Below are 26,897 nucleotides of genomic sequence, written 5' to 3' on the forward strand. Positions count from 1 at the left end.
TCTTTTTTGCCTCCAAACAATTTCTGATAAATGAAGATATCCGAAGCAATCAGAAATGCTCAGTTATCTGAAATTTTTTCAGGCCCAAACAGATGTCACAGGTTGAGAACTAAACATTATTTTATGCTTAAAAGCCTTCCCTTGTTGTTTGTTGTTCTTTAAACACTGTTACAAGTGATTTTGTTGTGTGTGTGTGTGTGTGTGTGTGAGTGATACACACACACATGTACACACAAGATATATATATGTATGTATGTGTGTGTGTGTGTGTGTGTATCATACACAGATATAAAACATGATTTTTAATTATCTTTTTAAGCATCACACATACCTCTATATTACAAGTTATAATATAGAGGTATATATGATGTTTAAAAAGTTAATTAAAAATGATATTTTTGCTCCTGGTCTTTCAGAATTCTTTAATGCAATTTCCTAATAAACCAGCTGGATGACACAATAGTGTTTGAATGCCAGCTACCACCTTGACCTGATTTGTGACAGCAACAGGCATTAGAATTGTCTTGCCACCACGATTGATAGAACTTTGTGGGAACTATTTCAATGCCCTCGATTCACCTCTGGCAATAATTTATGTATCATAAGAATTGGCTGTGTTATCTTCCTCTCGTTTGAACAGTCTCAAGACATTTAACACAACCTCTTTTGTAAGTAATAGCTGTTGAAGTGAAGAACGGCCATAACGTTAAACTATATTTCCCAGAATTAAGAGCTATCTTTTTTGGAAGAATGGAGAAAAGAAGGGAAGCCTGTTAACAATCAAACATTCTTAGATCTAAATATTTGATACACATTCCTGCCTAGTTGAATGTATGCATACCTCATTGCTACAGTGTTCATGATCTTAATTCACACAGAACTACATTATTTTCACCCCTTCTTGAACCTTTCTATAAGCCTATAACCCAACATTCCCTGATCTCCACCTCCTTATTCCAAATATTCATTCCAAAATTTCTCACTTTGTCTATAAATTATCCCAGGTCTTGTACAATGGAGATACTGGATGCAGACTGGGAGATTGCTTCACTGAGCACCTTCGTTCTGCATCAATGACAAGGATCACCCAGTGGCCAACCGGTTCAGTTCTGCTCCCCACTCCCACACTGATATTTCTGTCCATGGCCTCATGACTGCCAAACTAAGGCCACCTTTAAATTGGAGGAGCAAATATTCTGTGTGGGCATTCTCCAACTAGATCACATTAACATCAATTTTTCCGGCTTCTGCTAAACCACCCCCCTTTCTTTCTCTTCCCTATCACTCTGTCTCCTTTTCTCTAGCTCTCCACTCTTTCCCTCTCCATTCACAGAGCGATCTACCATCTCCCCCATTTTCTTTTGTGCCCTCCCTTCCTCATTCACCGATTTACCTCTGCCTGTGCTCTTACCCCACCACCTCCCCCACCATTCTATTCAAGCACCTGCCTGCATTTTGCTCAAGCTTTTAAAAAAGGATCAAGGGCTATGTATCCTTATCTTTGCTATATAAAGTACACTGTATGACCTGCTGAGTTCTTCCTGCATCTGTAGACAATTGTGTTTCACCCTGTTAAAGATAAAGAAGTTTTGTGAATGTTTGTATTTTCTTTGTGATTATACTGCGCTGGAAACTATGTTTCATTGTTCCTTGATCTATTTTATCTAATAGCGATGGAGGATTTTGCATATTACTTACAATATTGATAGTAACAATTTTAAACTTGTGAGGGTTGTTGATCACCTGTCCTAGTGAGGAAACCGATTTGAACCAAAATTTAATGGGAGTACTCCACATCATGGCACAATGTTCCACGCCTAAAAGGGACAGATCTTTGAAGGTCACCATTCACTGTCAAAAGCACCCTCCAAATAGTAATACTTAAAGACAAAAATAAAAGTGTTGGAAGAATTCAGTGGGTCAGCCAGCATCTGTGGAGGCCAAAGGATGATGATGTTTTAGGTCGAGATACTGCATCAGGAATCTCGACCTGAAATTTCAACTAGCTCTGTCACTATGTATGCTGCCAGATCTTCTGAGTTCCTCCAACAATTTGCTTTTTTACTCCAGGTAATCGCATCTGCGGTCTGTTGCGTATCCAAGGGCAAGATTGAACTTATCTATGCTGAATGTCATAGCTGAGTATCCTTTGTAAGCCAATGAAGAATTAAGTTTACCTGGCCAAGGAAGCAGAGGGTTCCTTGTGCCTGTGGAATTGTACTCCAGCAAGAGGAAAGGAGCAGCAGAAATAAATTACCATGGGGAAAAAAAATAAGTCAATACACATACTAAGTTCACCGAATGCTTATCAAAGTTTCACTAGAAGATTATAATCAATCTTTTTTAAAGAAAAAGTGATGCTTCAAAGGAGTAAATTAACTGCAGGAGGAATAATGGTGGGTTTGATTTAATCTCAATTTCATGATCTGTATCCTATTGAACATTTTATACAGATGACTTGAGTGTTGAGGGGATTGTAAATATTGCCAAGGTAGTGACTGTAGACTTAGTCATAGTAATTACCAGAGATTAAAAAAATAAAGCAAATTGCTGATTCAGCCATGATTCACTCAATAAACTTGAAGTCTGTCACCAACATTCTATCCAGTCCATACCCTGAAACTGCCTCCCACTCAAGACACAAATGCTTGTATGACGCAATAACGGTTAGCCCCAGCAACATTTCCTTGCCATTCAACTCTTTCTACTCATTCATCAACTGTTTTAGTCTTTCTTGGAAATGTGTGGGAGAGCCTCAGTCAAATCAACAGCAGGACCAAACAATGGAACTTTCACTCCCTCTGTGCAGTTGAGATCCGGAACTACATGAGCTGGTTTTCATCATGAACTTGTGCCTTGTCACGTGAACTCAGATGTTTACTATTTCAAATATGCAGTTGTTCTGCAAGCAATTACTCTGTAACATTTTTTTTTGCCTTGGACTCATTAACAACCGCTATGAATTAGATTATTTTTGGAGATGGAAAATTAAAATTTGAATGAATGTATTGGTATGATTATTATCCACCCAATTCATTTATTAATGAACAAATTATTTAAAAATTAAGAAATAATTTTGTGATTTGTTATAAGTTTGCATATTATTTGTTTGCTTTTAGTCTGTGTAAATCAAGTGCCAACGCTGTCAAGTTCATACACGATTGATCTTCAGGCTGTTGAATACTACAGAGCTTCTGTATTCTGTGGTACCTTTCACACTCAGAACTTGCAGTTTCTTAGCAGAGTTAATAACTTACATGTGTTGTACTTTGGATCTGTATTTGGTTAAAGCTAACCTTTAATTAGAAGTCTTTGGATTTGTGCACACCAGACACTGGGATGTTATTAGTGAGAACTGAATGCTGTATGTGTTACTGCATGCAGATCAAAACAAACTCGGTATACTCTGACAGCATTAAACCCCACTGAGACCTGGTGCAGGATATGGTTTTCACTTCCAAAAGAAATTTATAATCCACAAGAACTTGCCAGATGTTGTAGTCTGATGCTTGAACTTCTTTACAGATTTGCAGGGTAGGTGGTCACTTGATATGTATCTGCAAAAATGTAGGGGGAAAAAAAACCTTCTAATTGTAGCATGTGCATTGTTCTTCAATTACTCTGTTCCTGACTCCCCCATAACACTTTTTTATTGTCAACTTATTGCCTCTGCAATGCAAATTTGAAAATCTCATTAATATGAAAAACTAACGTCCTTAAGGGGGAAAATATTTTTTGAATAACTAAAGCAGAATCTGGCTAAAATTATTACTTGTCCACACCAGAATTAAACCTAGCGAGCAAAAATATGGTAAATTGTTGAATGCAGCCAACTGGTCAATGTAGTTTCATTATCAAAGGCATTATACCAAAATTGGAAGAGGGTGGCTTGCAGGGGTAAATCAATCAGCTCTTTCATTCATTAAGATTATGGCCAATCTTTTATCTTGGCCCCAGTTTCATATACTAAATATTCCAAAAAGCATTCCATTGGTCTGTTAACTCTGCATCAGAGCCATTGCAGCTCTCTTGGGTGAAGAAATTGTATCCAACTCATCTATGAATGGCCAACCCTTTTAAGGGTTCTGGATGCCCAAACAGGATGTCACCCCTAAACTAACTTGTCAAGCTGCCTGAGAGATATGTATGCTTCAAACCTTTGGCCGGCACTACTACGCATTAAATAGGCAATCCCTAGAAGGATACAGACATTGCATAGGAAAATGAGATTTGATGGAGATGAACAAAACAGTGCACAGATGGGCTGAAGGGCCCATTTCTCAGCAGAATGATTATGACAATGAAGCTATTTATTCTTCTCAACTCTAGGAGAGTGTAATCCCAATTTTCTTGATCTATCCTTGGAGGGCAATTCTCACTTCACACTTTTATTGTATTTTCTCTTCACAAAGAATAACCTTCAAGTAGAGAGGCCAGACTTCTGTACACACTATTTATAACATCAGTGTCACCAAAGCTGTATGTTATTTTAGAGTTACTCCTGTTTTCGATTCCTCTTGCAGTTACAAAATTGACATCAAAATATGTTTTAATTAGGTCCAATCTTTCTTCCCCACCATTTGTCTTGTCCATTCAGCTATTCTACTGTAAGGAAACATCAAATGCATGACACACCAAGGTAAAGAAAACCCAGAATGAGAGCCATTCATTGGCTTTGCTCCTTCATGTAACTATCAAAATACAATGTTCATGTTTGATTACCTCCAAAACTTTGGCATGGTCAGTAGTGTGGGGATGTTCTCCACCAAGTAATTGTGGAGCGCAGGCTTCACATCTTTTCTATTCCTATATGACTTTAGCCCTTTGTAAGTGCAAGATTCCTTTATTGTCATATGCACAAAATGCACAAAATTTGTTTTCCGATGGTTGCCTGAACTGGAGGCACTCGCGTCACCCTCCTCAGCACCAGATTCTGAACCCCTGATGTGGTTGTCAGTGCTCGAAGCTCTTCAGGAGCTCTGCTCTGTACCTCAACGCATGATACATCATAGTCGGTAACTTTAGCCAGGCCTGTCTCAAGAAAACTCTGCCCCAATTACCAGCAGGATGTTACTGCTGTTCTAGAGGTCCCAGCACACTTCAAATCAAGTCAAATTTACTGTTTTCTGATTCTACAAGTACAACTAACGAGACAGTGTTCTCCAGTCCTCGGTGAAAAACGTAAACGTACGGACAAAAAAAATGCTGAATGATTTTCAAACTTTTTATTCCCACTCACGGAGCACCTATGACATTGGAATTTCTTATGGATGTATGTGAGTGGAAAGAAAATGTTTGAAAACCATAGATCTATATAAATAAGTAAATAAATGTTATTTTCTGAAAATGAGAGTCTCGGATGGTTAGTGTGAGCAGTTCCTTTGGTTGTTCAGCAATTTCACTGACTGTGGGAAGAAGCTGTTCCTCAGCCTGGTGGTGCTGGCTCTGATCCTCCTGTATCTCTTTCTTGACAGGAGGAGCTGAAAAAGGCTGTGTGCAGGGTGGAAGGGGTCCTCAATGATTTTGCCTGCCCTCTTCAGACACTGATCCCAGTAGATCAAGTCATTCGTGGGGGGGGGGAGTCTCCATTAATCCTCTGTCACTCTTATGGTCCTGTGGATTGACCTGTGATTCATTTCTCTGCAGCAGCTGTAGCACTCTGTGATGGAGCCGGCCAGGACGCTTTTGATAGAGCTCCAATAGAAGATTGGCATAATGGTGGCTGGTAACCTTGCCCGCTTCAGTCTTCTCAGGAATCATTGTTGCACCTTCCTGACAAGTGAGGAGATGTATGTCCACGATAGGTCACTAGTTAAGTGAACACCAAGGAACATGATGCCTCCACTCTCTGTGCTACAGAGTTGTTGATGGGCAGTGGAGGGTCCTCCTGAAGTTCATGATCATCTCCTTCCTCTTGTCGACGTTGAGCCTCAGGTTGTACTCTCGCACCATTTCATGAGATTTTCCACCAGTTTTCTATAATGTGACTCATCATTGTTACCGATGAGGTCAACTACTGCTATGTCTTCTTCATTTATTCACTGCTGTACCAAGATAAGAAAGGCCTACCAGAGCCTAAAAATAGAGGCTCCAGAAATCAGGACTGCCAGCAGGTAGTCATGGGAGGCTGAAGAATGATTACTGCCTTGAGTCAGAGGATTGGGTAGGGTTCAAGAATTAGGCTGAAGATCTGAATGATTACAGACTTTATCAAAACAGCTTTCGACTAGTGTGTCCCCACCAAATCGTTCAGTGTTTTCCCTAACCAGAAGCCTGGATGAACAACAAAATCCAGAACCTGCTGAGAGCTAGAACAAAGGCATTTACCACAATACTACACAAGGACCAGGTCTGACCTATGAAAAGCCATCACCTGGGTGAAGTGGAGATTCTGGATGAAAATAAATGCAATGAAAGAAACCTGACAGCTGTGGCAGGGCCTAAATAATATTACCTGCTACTTTGTGCATTATTTATTATTGAATATTTATTTTCTTGCACAGTTTGCTTTCCTCTGTTCTGTATACATATCTTTACTTGAATGCAGTTTTTTTTGCACTCCCAATAACTAGAAATTCTGCCTAGCCTGCAGGAAAAAGAATCTCAGGGCTATATGTGATGTCACATATGTACTCTGACAATAAATCTGTACTTTGAACTTGAAACACCTTTGCGAATCCTCTCCCAATACCTAGATGCCAGCTGCCTGCAGTCTTGCATGAGTCCTTCCACTGCCAGGCTCCATACTGGTCTACTGTTGTACTCTCCTTGGTTAAGGGGTTTTCTGCTCTGGTGCCCTGCACCAGTCCGCTGCTTCCCAGAGCCTGCAACTCTTGAGGTTTGGCCGGCTGAACGAGGGCACACCATCTTGGGTGCTGAAGTCCGTCATCTTAGATATTTTTTAAAAAGCCGCCAGCCCCATTCTACAGGCTATTTCAACATGCACAATGCCATCAGGCAGAACTGAGGGCAGTAGGACCCTGCGGAGGAGTGCTGAAAGATGCAGCCCCACTCTCTGTTCCTCCTTGGTCCACACTAGCTGTTCCTCTGCATTTACAGGAGTACCAAGACATATTGGAAAAGTGAAGACTTGACTGAAGAATTCTCACAAAGTAAATCAAGAAGTATAAGGCATAGATTACAATTTTTTTTGAAGGACATTAAAGTTAAAACATTGGATCAAGGCAGAATAGGAAATATTGTCAACAGTTTTAAGTGTTGATCAGAGGAAAATGATAATTAATCTTATGTTGGATGCTGCTGTCAGTTTTACAAAGCAATGATGTTGCTATCACAAACATATAATTAGTATAAAAGGGAATGGATCAACACAGGAAATATTTTGCTTTTAATAGGCATATGTATGGTGTGTGAATTGCCTTCATCCAGTGTCATAAATCTCAATACATTTTGGGCATAATGGTGGGGGTTTCATATATGGCAGCAGGATTACTCCAACATATCTGAATGTAATCCTTATTCAACTCCTGCATCAAATCCTTCCTCAATATCATTTGCTAATCACCTTCAAATGCAACCAGTAGAATTTTGCTACCTTTCATCACTTTCTACAAATTTCACACCAAATACTTGCAAAACTTGCCTATCTCTTCCTACCCATAAAAATAGTGGTTTATGATTTTCTGGCCAATGAATATCAATCTATCCCCACCTTTATATTTGAATCTGTGCATCTTTTCTTCTATTTGCTCTTTGATAATAGAGCTTTCAAATGTTTTTATCTTGCTCTGTTTGACTGCTTTAATAAACCTTCTGCCTTTAAATAACTTCTCAACATTGGAGTTTTTGACCAATCTTAAAATTACTCATTCTAGCCTCTCTATCTCTCCACTGGATTTATAACCTTTATCTTATGTCTGTTTGTGATAAGGCCAAGGGCATTTCTTTATGTGAAAGACCTACATGAATATATATTATCGCTGAGTAGCCAACCTTTGGAAATCTTTCATTCTTCATCTTTTTTTTAAACATTGTAAAAGTGATCCTGTCTATTAGATCAGCACTCAATCAAACAATCCAGAGCAGATAAGATTATAACCATACCTTCTAATTTATTAGCACTCCACTTTTTCCTATAGCCTTCAATTCTGTGATAAATAAGCCCCAAACTACACCATATTTACATCAAGTTGGTTTAATATTTTTTTTCATTTTACTGACCATTCAACTGAAAATTTACAAAACTGTTATGTTTTCAGTTTGTGAAGTTATGGTTATTATTAACTTTAATTGAAACATTTTGCAAGTAGACATCCGAGTTCCAGATAAATGACCACTTACTTGTCTTTTTAAAAGTGACAGAAAAAGATTTAAAAAAAAGTCTTTCATTAAGCCTCCTAGTTTGCTGTGTTTATTCAGAAATACAGCATCATCTACCAAGCATTAGTTTGTGAAAACTTTTGTTTCACTCTGTCACAGTTTGTTCAAAGATTTATTCAAATTATCTCAGCTTATACATTATGCTCAAATTATGAAAAATGCTCAGAGCTGACCAAATGAGAGAATGCAAGGTATCAAAAATTGTGTTATTTGCAAAATTAATTACTTGTCATTCTTAAACTGACTGCAAATTACTGAATCTTGAATAAATATAACTCTACAGATAATCAAATAACTAGTTGTATCTCAGTCATTATCCACTACTCATGCTTCTAATATTCATTGAAAGAGATCTTTCTATTATAGTGGATGTACTTACCTAACTGTTATCTTCCATTTTGAATGATAGCTGGCAAGTACATGGATGTACTTGAACTGATGTTCCACAGCACAATTCTTAAAAGTCCAGGAGATGTCTGTTGCTCTCTAAATGGACTGGAAAGGCTCATTTGGATACAGAACAAACTGAATTCCTGACCAGTATGTACTAACCCTTTAGTCAGACTAAAATTAAATTTCTTGTAGTCACCAGTCTGAAAAGTGAATTGTTTGGTGAGTAGAATACTTGCATTGGCAAAAACATAATGTTTTTTAAAACCAATTAACTGAAAGGCTGTTCACTGAATGTATTTTTACACTTGGAATTAATTTTCAAATGGAAATGAAGCCCACAGATGAATAGCAAAACTAAATGTTATACTTGAATATTAAGCATCAGTGTGCTAATTGAGTTTAAAGAATGTGCGTTTGGGCACATCGATACCATAGTTTTGTTTTGCTGAAGTAGTTTGTAACTGGAAAGTATTATTTTCTCCAATGACAAATTTATCTTTTTTTTATCCACCTGAAATATTAACACACTATGATTTGAACACACTTTACCAACAACCCTGCATGCCATTTATATTACCTGTGCTTCCTTACGTTGGGCCTGAAATCAGTTACATTGTCTAATATTTTGAATTTTCATGAAGGCACCAAAAAATTCAAGACACTTTCAATGTCTGGAGAGGAATCTGAATTGGTTTACATCATAGATGAAAGATCCAAGAATATTATTGCTAAAAGAACGTCTTGCTTCCTGAAGGTCATAGTAACAACACAACCATTTCAGTGTTGGGTCTACTCTTGTAAATTTAATGAATTCCCGATACCCGGCAATGGGTCTCAGGACTGAAGTGCGAGGGTGGTGCGACTGGTTGGTAAGAAACCCAAATGAGTAGGCCCATTTGATGCCCTGGAATAAAGGTTCTGGTAGACTTGTAGGACATGGTTTTGGGGTGGGGGGTAGAGAGATCAGTCATGCAAGTGGATGAGGGAGTGGAAATTGGGATTACCATCAAGGACCCAAGGGATCAGCAAAGAAATTGGTCAGTGGGGGGAAAAGCAAGATGGCGCAAGTGACCAAACGAGGCCACAATGTAACCAGCCAGTACATGTTCCACAGTACACCTGAGTATTGATATTCAATGACATGTCATATAACCTTAGACAATAGGTGTGCCTTCTTTATAATTGCCTCAATGTGCTGGCTCCAATGGAGAGGTCATCCAATAGGTGAACTCCCAGGAAGTTGAAGACTCGAACCCTCTCCACTCTTGTTCCACCAAAGAAGACAGATGCATGTCCCTTGGCCTCACCAATGTAAAGTTCACAATAAACTCCTTGACTTGCTGACAATGAGAGCAAGATGCTTATTCTGGTAGCAAACAATTAGATTCTTGATTTTTTTCATACATTTCTAGTGGTCAATTAACCTTGCTCATCCAGATAGCTTGGGGATGTGGGAGGAAACCCATGTGGCCAAATAGAGAATGTTCAAACTCCACACAGATAGTGCTGGTGGTTAGCTCCCAACTGCACTACTGTACCACCCTATAGAACAGACTTCACCTAAGGTATTAAACTGGAGTGGAGTAATTATCAAGGATCCACATCACCTAACACATGCTTTGTTCTCATTGCTACTATCAGGAAGGAGGTCTAGGTGCCACAAGACTCAAACCAACAGGTTCAGGAACAGCTGCTCCCCCTCCACCATCAGACTCCTCAGCAACAAACTTAATCAGGGACTCATTAAGGACTCATACTACTGCACTTTATAGATTTTCTTTCTTTGTGTATTGCACAGTGTGTTGAGTACAGTTTTGTTTTTTGCACTGACGATAAATGGTAATTCTACCTCACCCACAGGAAAAAGAATCTCAGGGTTATAAGTGAAGTCATGTATGTACTCTCACAATAAATCTGAAATCTGAAAAAGAAAGTAAGTTGGTGTTTTTTAAAAGTTGCCATCGTAATCAGAATTAGAATTTATTGTCATGAACAAGTCATGAAATTTGGTTTTGTGGCAGCGTCATAGTGGAAACATTCATATTATAACCATCTTACAACATTACTATATATAAAAAAGAGTGATGTACGAAAAGTAAAACAGTGTCTTTGGTTCATTGTTTGTTTAGGAATCTGATGGCAGCGGGGAAGAAGCTGTCCTTATGTCGTTGAGTGCTCGTCTTCAGGTTCTTGTACGTTTATTCTTGTCCTGAGAATTGGTGCCTCCATACCAGACAGTGATCCAACCAGTCAGAATGCTCTCCACAGTACACCTGTAGAAGTTTACGGTGACATACTAAATCTCTTCAAACACCTCACAAAGTATAGCTGCTGGTTAGCCTTCTTTGTGATTGCATCAACATGGAGGCTCCAGGGCAGATCCTTGGAGATGTTGACACCCAGGAATTTGAAGTTCTTGACATTCTCCACTACTGAGCCCTCGATGAGGACTGGGTCATATTCCCCTGACTTCCTTCTGAAGTCCACAATCATCTCCTTGGTTTTGTTGACGTTGAGCTCAAGGTTGTTGTCATTACACCATTAATGGACCTGATCTATCTCCCTCCTGTACGCTTCCTCATTGTCATTTGTGATTTTGTCGACAACTCTGGTGTCATCGGCAAACGTAGATAGCATTGAAATTGTGCCTGGCCACACAGTCATGTGTGTACAATGAATAGAGCAGTGGGCTAAGCACACCTCCTTGAAGTGCACCTCTGTTGACGATCAGTGAAGATGAGGTGTCATTTCCAATGGCTGTAGTCTTCCGATGAGAAAGTCAAGGATCCAGTTGCAGAGGGGGGTACAGAGGCCTAGAGTTTGTAGCTTCTTGACCATCAGTGAGGGAATATAGGCCGAGCTGTAGTCGATGAAGAGCAGCCTTGTGTATAAATTGCTGTTTTTGAGGTGATCCAGAACTGAATGGAGGCCAGCTATATTACATCTGCTGTGGAGCGATTGAAGAGTTCCTTTGAATTCTTTAGGCTTTCTTTCCCAATTATCACCAGGCCACAAGCAGCTTTCATAATTTATGTCCTATTAATTGCCTCAAATAAAGTCATGTCATTGCTTACTCCTTGTTTTGATAAACTACTAGAACAGTTAGTATACAATGTTAAATGTACCTGCAAGGTAATGACGAACAGTGACAACTGCAGAATCTCACTTTCTTTTCAAGGGCAACCCATGCATGTTTGCTGCCTAATCACTGAAATTTATATTTGCTATGGATTAAATTCAAAAGTTTGTAAAGGATGTTAACTTTCTTGATATTTGGATCTGTTTAACATTTTTATAAAATCGATATTATACATATCTCAAATTGATTATTCCTTTTTTTCACTTCTAGCTGATTTACAGGTGCTTACTGACTACAGAATAACCATGAGTGAAACAGAATATCAGTGAAGTATGGTGGCTTCAGGATCTGTATGAATTATTTCCAATGACAATCAGATGACGGACGCTTCTATACAAAACGCAACAAATAGACACAATGAAAATATTGCAGGACTTAATTTTGAGAGAAACTTTCAGAAACACCACCAATCAAGCACAAGTATAAAGGAAATTTTGTTTTCATCAGATGAACAAGAGGAAAAATTGTCATGCCCAATCAAACAGCCAACACAACCCCTGAGAGTAATCGTAGTCCATTGGTCCTTGGATTTGTGCTGATACCTGTCATGCTTTTGGCTGCCATTGGCATTGCAATTGCAGTGGTAATTTTTAACAGTTATTTTAAATATATTATTTCAATTGATAGGTATTTTATATTATACTTTTAATATTTGTCTCCATTTTTTTGCTAGGGGAGGTATATTCGAAAGAGACGCAGGTAAGGGTATTTAGTAAATTTGCTAATTCGTAATTGATAGAAAAAATATGGCATATTTGGCACCATACATAGTAGCAATGAGAAAGGGAAACTACTATTAACTTGCAAACAACAGTTTCAAAATGTTATGCACTTTATCTTGCAGATTAAGTTCTCTTGATTCTACAAATTTTTATGAAAGATTCTACAAATGGAAATCATCTAGGATAATGGAGCTGGAAATGAGATTTGTTTTAGTCTTGAATGGACCAAGAATTTCTGGAGAAACTCAGCAGGTCAGATGTGACAGAAAATGGTCAGTCAAAGTTTTGAGTCCAACCCCTTTTTATCAAGTTAAAAGGTGAAATGACAGGTATAAAGGGAGAAAGAAGCTGGTGGAGCTGGTCCAGGTGTATCAGACAGAAGATGAGGTTGAAGAGACAGGTTGAAAGAGAAATTTTCGTGGAAGGGGGAAGAAAATATAGAAAAAAAATGCATACAGGAGTTGGTAAAGAAGAGGCTTTTCATTTTTTTGTTAAAATTTTATTTAAAAAAATTAGAGACTCAGGCTAATTTGGCCCTACAAATCCATGCCGTCCAATTTACACCCCATTAACCTGCACCCCTGGTCATAAAACACAGAAGTCTATGGACACAGTGGTTGAAGTAAGAACACAAAATGCTGCAGAAAGTGAGCAAACCGTGTCCTTGATGTAGCAAAGGCAGGGATACATAACTGACGTTTTGGGTTTGAGGAAACCAGAGCCCCCAGATAAAACCCACACCGACCCGGGGAGAACATACAGACTCCTTACAGACAGCGTGGGATTCTAACCCAGGGCCAGTCCCGATCGCTGGCGCTGATCGAAACAGTAAAATCAGATGAGGGGGTGGGGGGGTTACCTAAAACTAAAACAATCAATGTTCTTTCCATTCGGTGTAAAGCTGTCCAGGAAGAATACGATGTGTGGTTCCTCAAGTTTATGTTTGGCCTCATTTTGTTTGCCCTGCTGGCTTTCATATATTTGTATTTTTCATTGAGCCAATAGTATGTGGAAAAGAGGGAAGCTTTAAATAGATCAGTTTGAGGTAGGGAGCCTGTGATTACCACATGTCGGAAGTAGAGGGAGTCAAGAGCCTGGTTCATTGCTGACAGCAGCTCCTGCCAGCACTTCCTTCCTGCAGGATATGAGGAACTCTGATTTCCTGGCAAAAAGTAATTGAGCTAATTGTGCAGTTGACTCATCACAGACTAATTCACTGTTTTGTGTTAAATAAAAAAAATGTGGAAAATTGTTGATGGCATTCAATTAAATGCAAGAGCAATGATTATTATTTTCTTAAATGCCAAACTGAAATAATATAGTGAGTGGATCAAATAATATCCTACATTGGTAGGATATTATTTGTTTTGCAATAACATATTAAAGTGTAAACTAATTTTAAATCTTCATATTGATATTTTCTTATATTTACTTTGTCACTGCTTCTGTCTTTACAACTAACATGTTTTCATGATCCTGTCCAATAATTCCACGGACATGACTTCCTTATGAATGAAACAGGAAAGATCTCATCAGCAAGTTAGGGACATATGAATCATTACATTGCACAAAGGAGAAGGCATGGCCTGTGATTTTCATTTAGGATGTGAAGCATCCTGTTATTAACTAAACTGTTTATACAAATGTCAAAAGATGTGAAACAGCCTACTATCTCAAACCAATTTAAATACTTGCATCCTTTTAAGGTCTATATTTAGATCTATAACCAAGCAGTCCTTCATTGCTCCTCCAAAGTTTTTTTTGTTAATGGAGTTATTTTAAGCCTTTTACAAGCCAGTTCAAATGGCCCGTTGAGGTTTTAGTTGAAATCCCACCACCACGGGTCTGCACCCAAGATGACAGCGCCTTTTAATTGGGCAGCAGCCACGAGAGGCTGCAGACTCACGGGAAGCGAAGGACTGGAGCAGGGCACCAGAGGATGGGGAGATCACGCATCGCCTGAGAGGAAGAAGCGGAGGAGACGACCCATGGTTACAGTGACCGCGGCAGCAAATCAGGGAGGGGGCTCTGCAGCTGAGGGGCCATTGCGTGCGGCGGGCTGCTGGTGACTCAAGGAAAGGAACCTGTGGGCTGTGGAAGACCACTGTTGGGAGACTCGCACTGAGTGTGGACTGCTGGAGACTAGCAGGTAGCGGAACCGGGATGCGAGGAGGTTCCGAGAGTGCTGGAGGGTCCCTGACCGTGTTGGAGGTTCAGATCTGGAGCTCGGTTGCCAGTGATTTGTATTGGACTCAGTATGGCTGCAGGGGCTACAGAAGCACTAGAGGTGAATGTACGGTCACTCAGTGACTCTGGGGGGACTCCCCTTTGCTTCTCACTCTCTGATGTAAGGCTGACTATAAGAGGTGCTTAGGCAATTCAGTGGTGAATCTGTCTGCCTTGCAGCAGGCAAAAGAAATTTTATTTAATGTGACACTGTTTTATTACTATGACAATAAATTGAATCTTGAAATCATAAAATTTGACTAGCTGTATGATTATATTTGGAATTTAGCTTAAAGTTGGTATTCCAGAGGAGAAAGTTGCAATTTTATCTTAATTTTCTACCTTCTCTTCCCTATTGCTGCTGTGCTTTTTTTCCAGCTTGGAAGAAGAACTAAATTTCATGATGTATTCCATGACTGCTGTCAGCACGGCATTCAGTGGCATTTTGGAAGCTGCGCGCCTCCTATTTGATGGAACGATCTAAAGTAAAGCAAATATCCGATGAGGTCATAAAACAGCAAACAAATAATTACTGGAAGAACTCAGCAGGTCAAACAGCATCCATGGGTAGAAATGGTTAATGTTTTGGGTTTGGACAATTTGTCAAGATTATGACCTTAATAAAGGGTCCTGACCCAAAACATTGATTGACCATTTCTACCCATGGATGCTGTCTGACCTACTGAGTTCTTCCAGAAATTCTTTGTTTGCTCAAGATTCCAACATCTGCAGCTTTTGTGTTTGGCTAATAAGGCCAACTGTCTGAACATAGCCTACATGATGAAAAGTAGGAAACTGTAGAATGATAATTCTGACATATCGGAATTTAAAATGTTTAGATGCAAACAGAAAACACATTGTGTAAACTGAATCTAGCATGTCCTTTGTTATTCAACCAGTTAACCAAATTACTGTTTCCAACAAGTTACCATTCTACTTAAACTGTGGAGCATATCAGTCATTTTAGATTTAATGATTGATTAGGTACTGTTGGAAAAAATGAATGAAATAAAACTTGAAACAGATTACTTTTATAAGGATACATGTGCGTGTAGTATTACATAGACTACACAAAAAAAACATTGGTATCTGGCACCTACGGGTTGAGTAGATGCCAGATAAGTGAATTTTCCAGTTGCTTGAGATTGAACGTTGCATGATTGGTGAACTAACAGCAAGGCATGCCAATTTTAAACTACTGTTTTTTGCACCTATTTCTGCCACTTGCTTGAATTCCGGATAACGGGTTTTACTGTACATAGTTAGCTCAAAACTATTAAACTGACAGTCACCCGGACTTAAATCTGGCACTGTCTGTAAGGAGATTATACATTCTCCCCATGTCCACGTGGGTTTTTTCCAGGTGCTCCAGTTTCCTGCCACATTCCAAAGGCGTTTGGGGTTAGTATGTTAATTGGTCACATGGATATACTTGAGCAGTGGGGGCTTTTGGGCCAGATGGGCCTGTTACTGTGTTGTATCTATAAAAATTAAATAGGGGAGCTACTGTACTTTCATTTACTGAGATATAAATAAAGATGGCCCCCATGTAACATTAAATCAGACTCCTTTCTGACATTTCTGTCTGCCCAACATGGTCCTTATACTCCATCTGAGCCTCCTCTTGCACACTCTTCTAATCCGCTGCAGATCCAATTCATTTTCCTCTCCAACATGTGCATCGTGCATTGATTTTGCCTATTTGGTGGGTTCCACATTTTCGCCACTCTGGCGAAAAACACACCTCCCGCTATTTTTCAATTTCATCGCTTTGTAAACATTTTATATAACCACCACTTGTTCTGCTTCAACTAAAGATCAAAACAATTCTCACATTTACTTGCTGATTCTCTTTAAATGACCTCCTTTAGGTCTTTTGGTGTTTTCAGCTTACACAGCTGAATCTCTCATTATAATTTCAGCTATTTCATCCTGATAACTTCTTAATAAACAGTTCAAATATTTTAATGTCTGTTTTGTGATATAGCAACCAGAACTGTACACAGTATTATTAAGAATGAACCATTCAACTATTTGTGCTCCACCTCCTCATATCCTGTCAAGAGTAATATAGCATCATGTCAAAAGGCTTTTGAAAGTGCGAGTACCTTTGCATTGTCCATGGCCTGCTTTTTCTTTAATAGAAGTTTATTCTTAAAATACTCTCTCTCTCTTGTATTTGGTATGATTTCCATGGATGGAGATATTGAAGTTTATGTTGTTTTGTACAAAGATCATTAACATGTTGTATTATACACCTTTATGATTCAACCACAGCCAACCAATTTTCCCCTGCAACCGCTGCAATCGTGTCTGCCTGTCCCGCATCGGACTTGTCAGCCACAAACGAGCCTGCAGCTGACGTGGACTTTTTACCCCCTCCATAAATCTTCGTCCGCGAAGCCAAGCCAAGAACAGCAGATCAATTGAGATTTACATTGTACCATGATATGAACGGTTCTGACCTCAACCTTCTGTTTGAACTGCAACCTATAGTCCAGATAAAGAAGAGCTTTAAGATGGAGATTTATTTCATATGAAGCATTGGAGAAATTTAACACAAAAAAACAGTTGATGTAATGGATTGGAATTCAAATACAGTAAAATCCCTGGTACCTATGGGGATTAGTAGTTGCCAGATAAATGTATTTTAAGGTTGCTTGAGACTAACTCTTAAAATGCCAAACTAAAATTTATCCACTGATTTCTGCTCACCAGACAAGACTAATATAAGCATTTTTTTTTTTTTGCTGTTTGCTGAGGTTGCCAGTTGCTCGAATTCTGAATACCAGGGGCTTTACTATAAAAGTTGTTGAATTTCATATTTGATAATAAAATTGAATCTTAACAAGTGTTGTAATTTGTTACCTCTTTGAAAGATTTGTATTATCAAAATCCCGTGAAGAAACTATTGCATGAAATGTTATGTACAAAATTCTCAATCAAATACAAAAAAAATACATTTAACTGTAAACATTGAAGGTAGAGGAGCAGATAACTATTCCAGTTCAACTACAGTTATGGATTTGTGACTACTGAACCTTCAGAGGATATGCAGATCTTTTTTGTAAAAACAAATCACAATCGTTCCTAATAAAATACTGCAGAACTACTGAAAGGTTACCCAGATTGGAACTGGTACTATACTGACTAAGGCCCTGTTCATTTCTTGTGCCAAACTGGCTGATCGTAGCTTATGTAGTGATAAAACATTTGCTGATGCTATAGCTAGTTTAAGGAAGGAATTTTTTTACTGGAGTGGCTGCAAATAACTCAATGATCCTCTTTTGTAATTTCACTTTATATAATGGTCACCTTCTTGATGCCTTTATAGAAATGGCCATCAGTGAAGTCATTTCTTAAGTGCAAAGCATTTAGAATTTCCAGAAAAATGCTTGATTAGATTTCCATATGCAAAGTTACCTGATAATACTAAAGATATAATCAGACACGGTAACATTTGGACTGTCATATTTGTTGCCAAAACCAGTAATTCTATTTATAAATGACATAAGATTAAGAACTTGATCAAAATCTGCCAAATTAACAATCAAAATCAAGCTAAATCAAAGATTAAGAGAAATTGCAGATTGAGTTAGACAAAATATATATGTGCAGAACACTGGTGGATAATGTTGAATTAAGATAAATATATTATTCATACATTGGAAAAATCTTATTTTCCATGTAAGATGTTGAAATTGTAAAGGATGGATTTAAACCTCACCTAAAAATTCAGTGGTCCCAATATTTATAACGTATGTAAGTACCAATAGAATTTGAATTAAAACAAAAGATAATGGGTCAACCATCAACTGTAAGGAGAGAGACAGTGTCAAATTTTTGAATCAAGAACCCTTTGAAAGGTTAAAATAAAATATTTTATGAAATAGAAAGTTGGAGAGGTTAGAGTGAAGACCAAATTGCCAAGGATACAATTTCTTTATGAATCAATAGTCGGAAACAAGGATAAAAGAATAAACAAAGAAAATTACAGCTATATCTGTGAAGAAATAAGAATGGTGGTTATGACATGGACAACATTTGGCTAGTTGGGGACCAGGCCAGCTCCCAGGAGAGAAATCCTCCCTCTCCTTTTCGTCACTCACCTACTCTTTAGGAATAATTTACATGAGTCATTTTAACTACCACTACATGTTTGAGATGTGGGAGAAAACCGGAAAACCTGGATGAAACCCATGTAGTAATGGAGAGAATATGCAAACTACACCCAGGCAGTACACTGAGTTCCCTATGACCAGGAGAGTGAAGCTGTGCATTAACAGCGTGAACAGTACTGATCAGAACTTGTTATGGTCGGTATTAAATCTGGGCAAATAAAGGTGTGCTGTTCCTTGATCTTGTGCATTTCCAGTGCAGTTTAGGATCTAAGTACAGGGTGATGGACAGTGTGATGAAAAATTAAAATACAGGGAACTGGGCAATCAAAATCTAGGTTTGATCTCTTCTTTGCAGAGGAGACCACAACAAATACAATACACTACTTCTGGAAGGAGTTGGATGGTGGAAAAGACAGAAGTAAAATTGCAAATGTCGCATCACCCAAATGCTTTCACTCAAAAATGTTACAAGAAGGAAAGTGGTTAGTGGAGATGGAAGGGGATCTCTGATAGGACTCAAGATAATAAGGGAGCACTGAGACAATGTGGCAGTCTGAGAGGACAGGGGCGACGGGGACACACAAGGTCACAGTGACCATCCTGGCTCCAAAATTGGGAGATGAAAATAAGGTTAGTAGACAGTAAGCCCAGAGGACTAGAGTGAGAAAGAAGGCTATATTGGAGAAAAAGAATCTGTTAATATTTCTGGTCCTTCATCAGAATGGAGAGAGAAAGCAAATTAGTTGAGATGGCTTTGTATTGATTGCTTGAAATCAGATATTCAAAACCACATCATTAATTCTGACCTCTTCTGATAAATTGTTATATTCATTCATTTTTGCTGTTGAATTACATCTTCTTCATAATTTAACTTTAATTTAAATCATCAAACCTCAAGGCAAAGACAATGTCAAGTGCTGTTTTGACTTGTGGGTAACATGATATTCAGTTTATCGATGTCATTGTCTAAGAATTAGTTGATCAACGCTTTATTATTTTCTTCATTAAAGACTACCCAAATCCAGGCACTCATCTACCTAAACTCATTGGTAGCTTCTCAGGTTGGCTGGTTTCCAAAATTCTTCTCCTGTCCTCTATTATCAGTTATTGATATTAAAGGATGTCAAAGTTAAAACTAAATTTAGAATTTTAATGATACCTTCTGAAGGTCACAGTTCTGTACAGCTGCCATCTGGCATATAAATTCACTGTATATAAAAATATGCAGGATATGGCCAAGACATTTCTCAGGAAACCTTAATTTATTTTTAGTTAACACAAAAGATTACATGTTATGCAAATTTTATATATTACAATACTTTGCCACTTTTTTTTCTATTTGCTGAACTTTATCGCCAATTAGCAACTGTATTTATGGCATCTTTAAAATGTGTATTGAAAGTAACACTCCAGTGCAATCTCAAGGTAAATATTTCATTTTCAATTTTTAAAACATGCTCTCCCTGCATTTGGCATCTTGTTTTCAAAAATCGCTTCACACGAACTTCATCAATACAGCAATTTTTAACAAAGAATAGAAAAAATCATTTCATAGAAGTGGAAGGAAATTTGAGGTACTTGACTGAGAATGCATTGATGTTCAGATCATATGAGAGAATTTCCTGCTCCTCATCTTCTAGTGCCACGAGATATTTTGTGAACAGTATTCAGCTAAGCGAAACTGTTCACTCTGGAATATACAAACGGCAATCAATATTTTTGGGCTTGAGCTCTTCATCAGGAATGTAGAAACTTTGATTTGAATCACCCATCAAAGCCTCTTCGGACAAAGGCAATGCCAGGTGTTGTTTGGAATTGTGGGTGACAAGATTTCTGTTTAGCCGTCTACCTGCTTTTCCAAGTTCTTGTGAAAGGGCTCGGGCAAAACATTGGTTTCCTTTTACTTCCTATGGATGCTGTGTGACCTGCTGAGTTTCTTTTAAGCACTTTTGCACATTGCACTTGACCCCTGCAGCAACAGATTTTCTTGGTTAACTTCTGTTCAATCTCTCATTTAACAGTCAGCACTCTGACAGTGCAGTATTAGCTCAGTATTGTAGTTTTGCTTCTGCTTTAATTTTATGCTGGAGTGGAGATGAATGTGTGCGCATTAGGTTGGAAGCAACTAGACCGAGCTGATGCTTAATGGTTATAAAAATACTTAATAATCAGAATTGTGTCGACCAGCATTGATACTTTTTTTCAGTCAATATTAAATAGAAGTTGAGATGCTTGATGACATGAAAATATTTCTCTCTCTGACTTGTTCAGTAACTCCTAATGGGTGATACATGAGGATGTGAGACCGAATCTTGGTCAATTTTGATATCACATAATGGTCAAGTGAGATCGTATTAAGTGGCTGAGAATGTACAAAGAGCCAAATGGACTATTAATATTTCTTAGCTTCTTATGTAATGAAATTTCCATTGGCATCAAGCATTTTGACACATTCATAAAAGTATGTTAACTTGTGTTGCCAGTAAACATTCTGCCGGTATATTGTTGTCAGGTTTTAAGTTTATTTTGTCACATTATAACTGGTACTGAAGGGTTCTTCTGAGCAGTCTAACAGGTCAACCCTAACATTCACACAGCAGTATTAAGTAGAAAGGCAAGAGCACAATTATATCGAGAATCAATAGGGGGATAAAAAAGGATAAATTCATTTAACCCTGATGGCTATAGCAAAGAAATTGTCTTTAAGCCTCCTATTGAACAAGATGGCAGGAGGAAGAGGAGAGTGTGTCTGGAGGATCTCCTTCAGTATATTGGATGCCTTTCTGAGACAGTGGGAAATGTACATGTAGTTCATGGAGGGGAGAGAGTTGCATGATGTTCTGAGCTACATTCACTACCATCCAGCAAGTATGATTTTATTTTATTTACAACATGGTAGAAAGCAATTTCAGCCATTGAGATGTATAACACACAATTAGCATACAACCCTGTACGTTGGGGAAGAGAGAGGAGGAAACTGGAACCACCAGGGAAAATCTATGCAGGTCATATAAATCCATACCATCACCTTACAGATTTTAACCTAGGTCACTGGCGCTGTAACAGCTTGGCACTATAGAAATTGTTGAGTGACATGGTGAATGTGCCAAACTTCCTTAGTCTTCTAAAGTTAGTTTAGTGTGCTAAAGTTTATTCCCAAGAATTTGAAGCTATCTACTCTCTCCGCTTCAGCACCATTAATCTGGACAGGCCCGTGATCTCTACCCCATCTTGCAAAGTCTGTGATTATCTACCTCATTAATGATGAGAGAAAAGTTGTTGTCTTGGAACCATGCCACTAAAATTTCAATCTACATTTTGTATTCTATCTCATCCTTATTTGATGGTGTATCATCCAATTTGGATATGTTGAAACAGTATTTAGCTGTTCAGTCATAAATGTAGAGTAAATATAATAGAAAGGAATAGGAGAAATTTGGAAGGCGAAATTAAATAAAAGTTTGGTTTAAGAAAAAGCAATGGAAATATATTTAAAACCTGTAAAAAGTGTTTCAAATAAGCCAATAAGGTGTCTGATACCTTGAATTAAAGTCTATGCCTGGACACAATACTTTTAATTAGGGGTTAACATGACGACTTGGTCTAATAATTTGGGTTGTGGCCTTGCTGCATGTTCTATATAATGCAATGCTTGGAGAGACCAGGAAATGTGATGAATTTAGAATTCAGAAATTTTATGTCAAGAGTGCAGACATTGTTAATATGGTGGATGAGCATGCATTTGTTGTTTTAGACATCAAAATTTCTTTGTTCTTACATGAAAGGAGGAGAGCCTACTTTGAACTTTAAGAAGGATTTGGAACTTTGGAAGGAATATAGATTGATTCCGACAAATCTGTTGGTAATAGTATTTCCTCCTACTTGGTCCAAGTATCAAAGCAAGCAAGAGAATAAAATAACAATGAAAGGTTTTTGTGAAGACCTGTATAAATTTCTAAATTATCAAAAGTAACGTGCCCATCTATGAATTGAACTAAATTTTTGAAATAAAATCATTAATAAATTGCATTTAAAAATCTACTTTTGAAACAACTTAGTGCATAGGAAATTGTATTCAACTAGAGTATTATTGAATATTAAACTAAGCTTCATAAATGCTAATTCATCTTGATTAAAGAATTGTAATTACTAGTAATCATTAGAAAGATCTCTTTGGCTTGGCTTCGTGGACGAAGATTTATGGAGGGGGTAAATGTCCACGTCAGCTGCAGGCTCGTTTGTGGCTGACAAGTCCGATGCGGGACAGGCAGACACGGTTGCAGCGGTTGCAGGGGAAAATTGGTGGGTTGGGGTTGGGTGTTGGGTTTTTCCTTCTTTGTCTTTTGTCAGTGAGGTGGGCTCTGCGGTCTTCTTCAAAGGAGGTTGCTGCCCGCCGAACTGTGAGGCGCCAAGATGCACGGTTTGAGGCGATATCAGCCCACTGTCGATGGTCAATGTGGCAGGCACCAAGAGATTTCTTTAGGCAGTCCTTGTACCTCTTCTTTGGTGCACCTCTGTCACGGTGGCCAGTGGAGAGCTCGCCATATAACACGATCTTGGGAAGGCGATGGTCCTCCATTCTGGAGACGTGACCCACCCAGCGCAGCTGGATCTTCAGCAGCGTGGACTCGATGCTGTCGGCCTTTGCCATCTCAAGTACTTCGATGTTAGGGATGAAGTCGCCCCAATGAATGTTGAGGATGGAGCGGAGACAACGCTGGTGGAAGCGTTCTAGGAGCCGTAGGTGATGCCGGTAGAGGACCCATGATTCGGAGCCGAACAGGAGTGTGGGTATGACAACGGCTCTGTATACGCTTATCTTTGTGAGGTTTTTCAGTTGGTTGTTTTTCCAGACTCTTTTGTGTAGTCTTCCAAAGGCGCTATTTGCCTTGGCGAGTCTGTTGTCTATCTCATTGTCGATCCTTGCATCTGATGAAATGATGCAGCCGAGATAGGTAAACTGGTTGACCATTTTGAGTTCAGTGTGCCCGATGGAGATGTGGGGGGGCTGGTAGTCATGGTGGGGAGCTGGCTGATGGAGGACCTCCGTTTTCTTCAGGCTAACTTCCAGGCCAAACATTTTGGCAGTTTTTGCAAAACAGGACGTCAAGCGCTGAAGAGCTGGCTCTGAACGGGCAACTAAAGCAGCATCATCTGCAAAGAGTAGTTCACGGACAAGTTTCTCTTGTGTCTTGGTGTGAGCTTGCAGGCGCCTCAGATTGAAGAGACTGCCATCCGTGCGGTACCGGATGTAAACAGCGTCTTCATTGTTGGGGTCTTTCATGGCTTGGTTCAGCATCATGCTGAAGAAGATTGAAAAGAGGGTTGGTGCGAGAACACAGCCTTGCTTCACGCCATTGTTAATGGAGAAGGGTTCAGAGAGCTCATTTCTGATTCTGACCCGACCTTGTTGGTTTTCGTGCAGTTGGCTAACCATGTTGAGGAATTTTGGGGGGCATCCGATGCGCTCTAGTATTTGCCAAAGCACTTTCCTGCTCACGGTGTCGAAGGCTTTGGTGAGGTCAACAAAGGTGATGTAGAGTCCTTTGTTTTGTTCTCTGCACTTTTCTTGGAGCTGTCTGAGGGCAAAAACCATGTCAATAGTTCCTCTGTTTGCGCGAAAGCCGCACTGTGATTCTGGGAGAATATTCTCAGCGACACTAGGTATTATTCTATTTAGATAATGCAATGTTTAATATCGTACTTCAGTGAAGTCATAGATTGTAAGATTCAATTTGTAGATGATACTGATTTAGATGCAAGAATCAGATTGTTTAAAGGAATTTAGAATATATTGTGTGAACAAGCCTTCTGTGTACTGGAAATTATATAAACGAGCATCTTTAAAGTAATTGACACCTCCAACAACTCCATGATGGTAACACATGGAGTTGTATTGTTGTTTATTTGTTTTGTTTCCTATTGACTATCCCATTAAGCACACTATCTATCTATCCACCCCCATCACCTGCCCCATCTATGGAAGAGACTGCAGTTCCCATATGAGCTACATCAGAATGACAAACTTTGAGTGGAAGTAATTCATCCTCAAATCCAAGAGGTTGCTGAGGAAGAACCAGAACCATCTACAGCTTAGTCATTCAGGCCAACCCCAATAAGCAGCAGTTTGACTCTCATTGATCATGAGCTGAAATATACCTCAGAGTGAGTTCTTACTCTGTAGAATATTATTTACTTGTACACCTGTTTTATTCAGTATCTGCTTTTCCTTTCTTTTCTGCGTGGTTACTGCTATCCATATAGCTACCCACAAATATGGCCACCCTTAGCTCTTAACTAAATTGTCTTCAGCTTCTTTATAATGAGAAAACATCTTTCCGGTTCTTTTCCCACATCCCTTTTACTGTATGTGAGTTCCAGTCCATTTCCTCTTTAGATGCATTGTCAGATGTTGAAACGAGATGCACAGTTGTACTTCAAAATCACGGAGAATGGTTACCCTACATAGCCTGTGTTTTCTTCAACAAAGCGATCAGGGATTAGATAATTCCTTCAGGAGCCTTGCCGTTTGGCGTGGGCGATCATGTCTTTCCATCCATCACAATCTCTGACCCTCCAAATTGTGGTTGTTGCCTCCCCTGTTCTCCTTCAGTGAAGGCTCCATCTTTGAGCTGAGACCATAGTTGATTGTACAAAGAAAAAATACTGAAGTGGTTTCCCATTATCGTCTTCAGTTGCAGTGTCCATACTGCATGGCTAGCCTTGGCCATTGATCAACAGATTAATCTGCTCAGCATTTTTAATTTTCCAACTATAAATTCCAATTTGTAGAATCTGCTTGTTGAAAAAAGCCATCCACCACCTGCAATCTATGGCTTCACATGACCCTGAATGGGAGGCTGAACACGTATTATATCTTGCCCAAGGGTGACCTGTAGGCTATTGGACGAAAGGAGCGCCTAACACCTTTTGCTGAGCATTGCACAGCACCGACACCAAGAATGATTAGATAGAAATGTCAAAATAGCTTATTTTACAGTTTGTAAAATATGTTTCACCTAAGCACTATTGGAGAAAGCCGTGTTTTGACTCCTATAATAAGGCGTGTCTTGCTACAAAAGGTAACATGAAATGATTATTTACCCAAGGTCCAGTAGTCTTGCCCAGGAGAACTTCTTAACTGAGAGCTTTGCAATAATTGTGGGTTGTATATTTACAAAATATTTTCTTTCATAAGTATTTCTTGCTTCAATAATTTAAAAAGGATAATCCATCTTAAAAGGCCTCTATTTTGCTTCAAAGGTTAGAAAATCTACGCAACAAATTGGTGCCAATTTATTCATATGATCCGAGTGAGGATCAACATAACGTGGAAGAAGAAATAGACGGTAATGGAGAAATGAAAGTAAGTATAATTCGTTGAGAACTTATAGATAGAATTAATCAATTCATTATATGGGGACAATATCCAAATCTATTTTTTTTAATGTAAAAAGTTCCAACTCCTAAAGAACCAGAGAGCAAAAACACTATATGGAATAAAGTTTTGCAAAGCAAAAAATCCAACACTTAATGACCACTTTCTGAAATTAGCTGATCCCAGCCACAGCAGCAATGACCTTTTTATGGTTGGACACATTTCCTGGTGAATCAGAAAATGGAAAAGCCAGCCAGAGTTCTTGCTTCTGCAAAGCTTTCCAGTAATTCCTAGTGCTTGTACAAACCTGAATAAGGATGGATTAAGTTGAGCTTTGATGCCATCCAAGAGCATGCAGCTCTATCACCATTAACTCTGGCTCTGGCTTTAGGTTTAGCCTCACATACTATCACCTTAAGCATTCCTTACTGACCACAGAGCACCTTTGGTCAGAATCAGAATTTACTGTCATGAACGTGACATGAAGTTTGGTGTTTTGCGGAGAATAGTCACATGGCAGAGAAGGTGGGATTACTGAATGAACACAAATGAAATACTGGTCTAACAAAGTATATAGA

At 38.8% G+C, this 26,897-nt stretch overlaps 1 protein-coding gene across 7 annotated transcripts in view; it reads left to right on the top strand.

Moving 5' to 3' along the window:
* LOC138746117 (small integral membrane protein 29-like) overlaps positions 1-26,897 on the top strand; it is an 83,169-nt gene that overhangs the window by 40,048 nt on the left and 16,224 nt on the right. For 4 of the 7 annotated variants that reach the window (XM_069903998.1, XM_069903996.1, XM_069903994.1 and 1 more), the window contains 4 exons: positions 12,083-12,455; positions 12,546-12,571; positions 12,717-12,866; positions 26,205-26,307. In XM_069903998.1, the coding sequence (XP_069760099.1) occupies positions 12,342-12,455; positions 12,546-12,571; positions 12,717-12,866; positions 26,205-26,307 (393 nt within the window). In that variant the 5' untranslated portion in view covers positions 12,083-12,341. Of the gene's footprint in view, positions 1-10,862; positions 10,926-12,082; positions 12,456-12,545; positions 12,572-12,716; positions 12,867-26,204; positions 26,308-26,897 lie in introns of all 7 variants that reach the window. The other 3 variants (XM_069903995.1, XM_069903999.1, XM_069904001.1) reach the window with 2 other exon arrangements.

This window comes from Narcine bancroftii, chromosome 11 (assembly GCF_036971445.1).
Source record: "Narcine bancroftii isolate sNarBan1 chromosome 11, sNarBan1.hap1, whole genome shotgun sequence".
NCBI classification, from domain to species: domain Eukaryota; kingdom Metazoa; phylum Chordata; class Chondrichthyes; order Torpediniformes; family Narcinidae; genus Narcine; species Narcine bancroftii.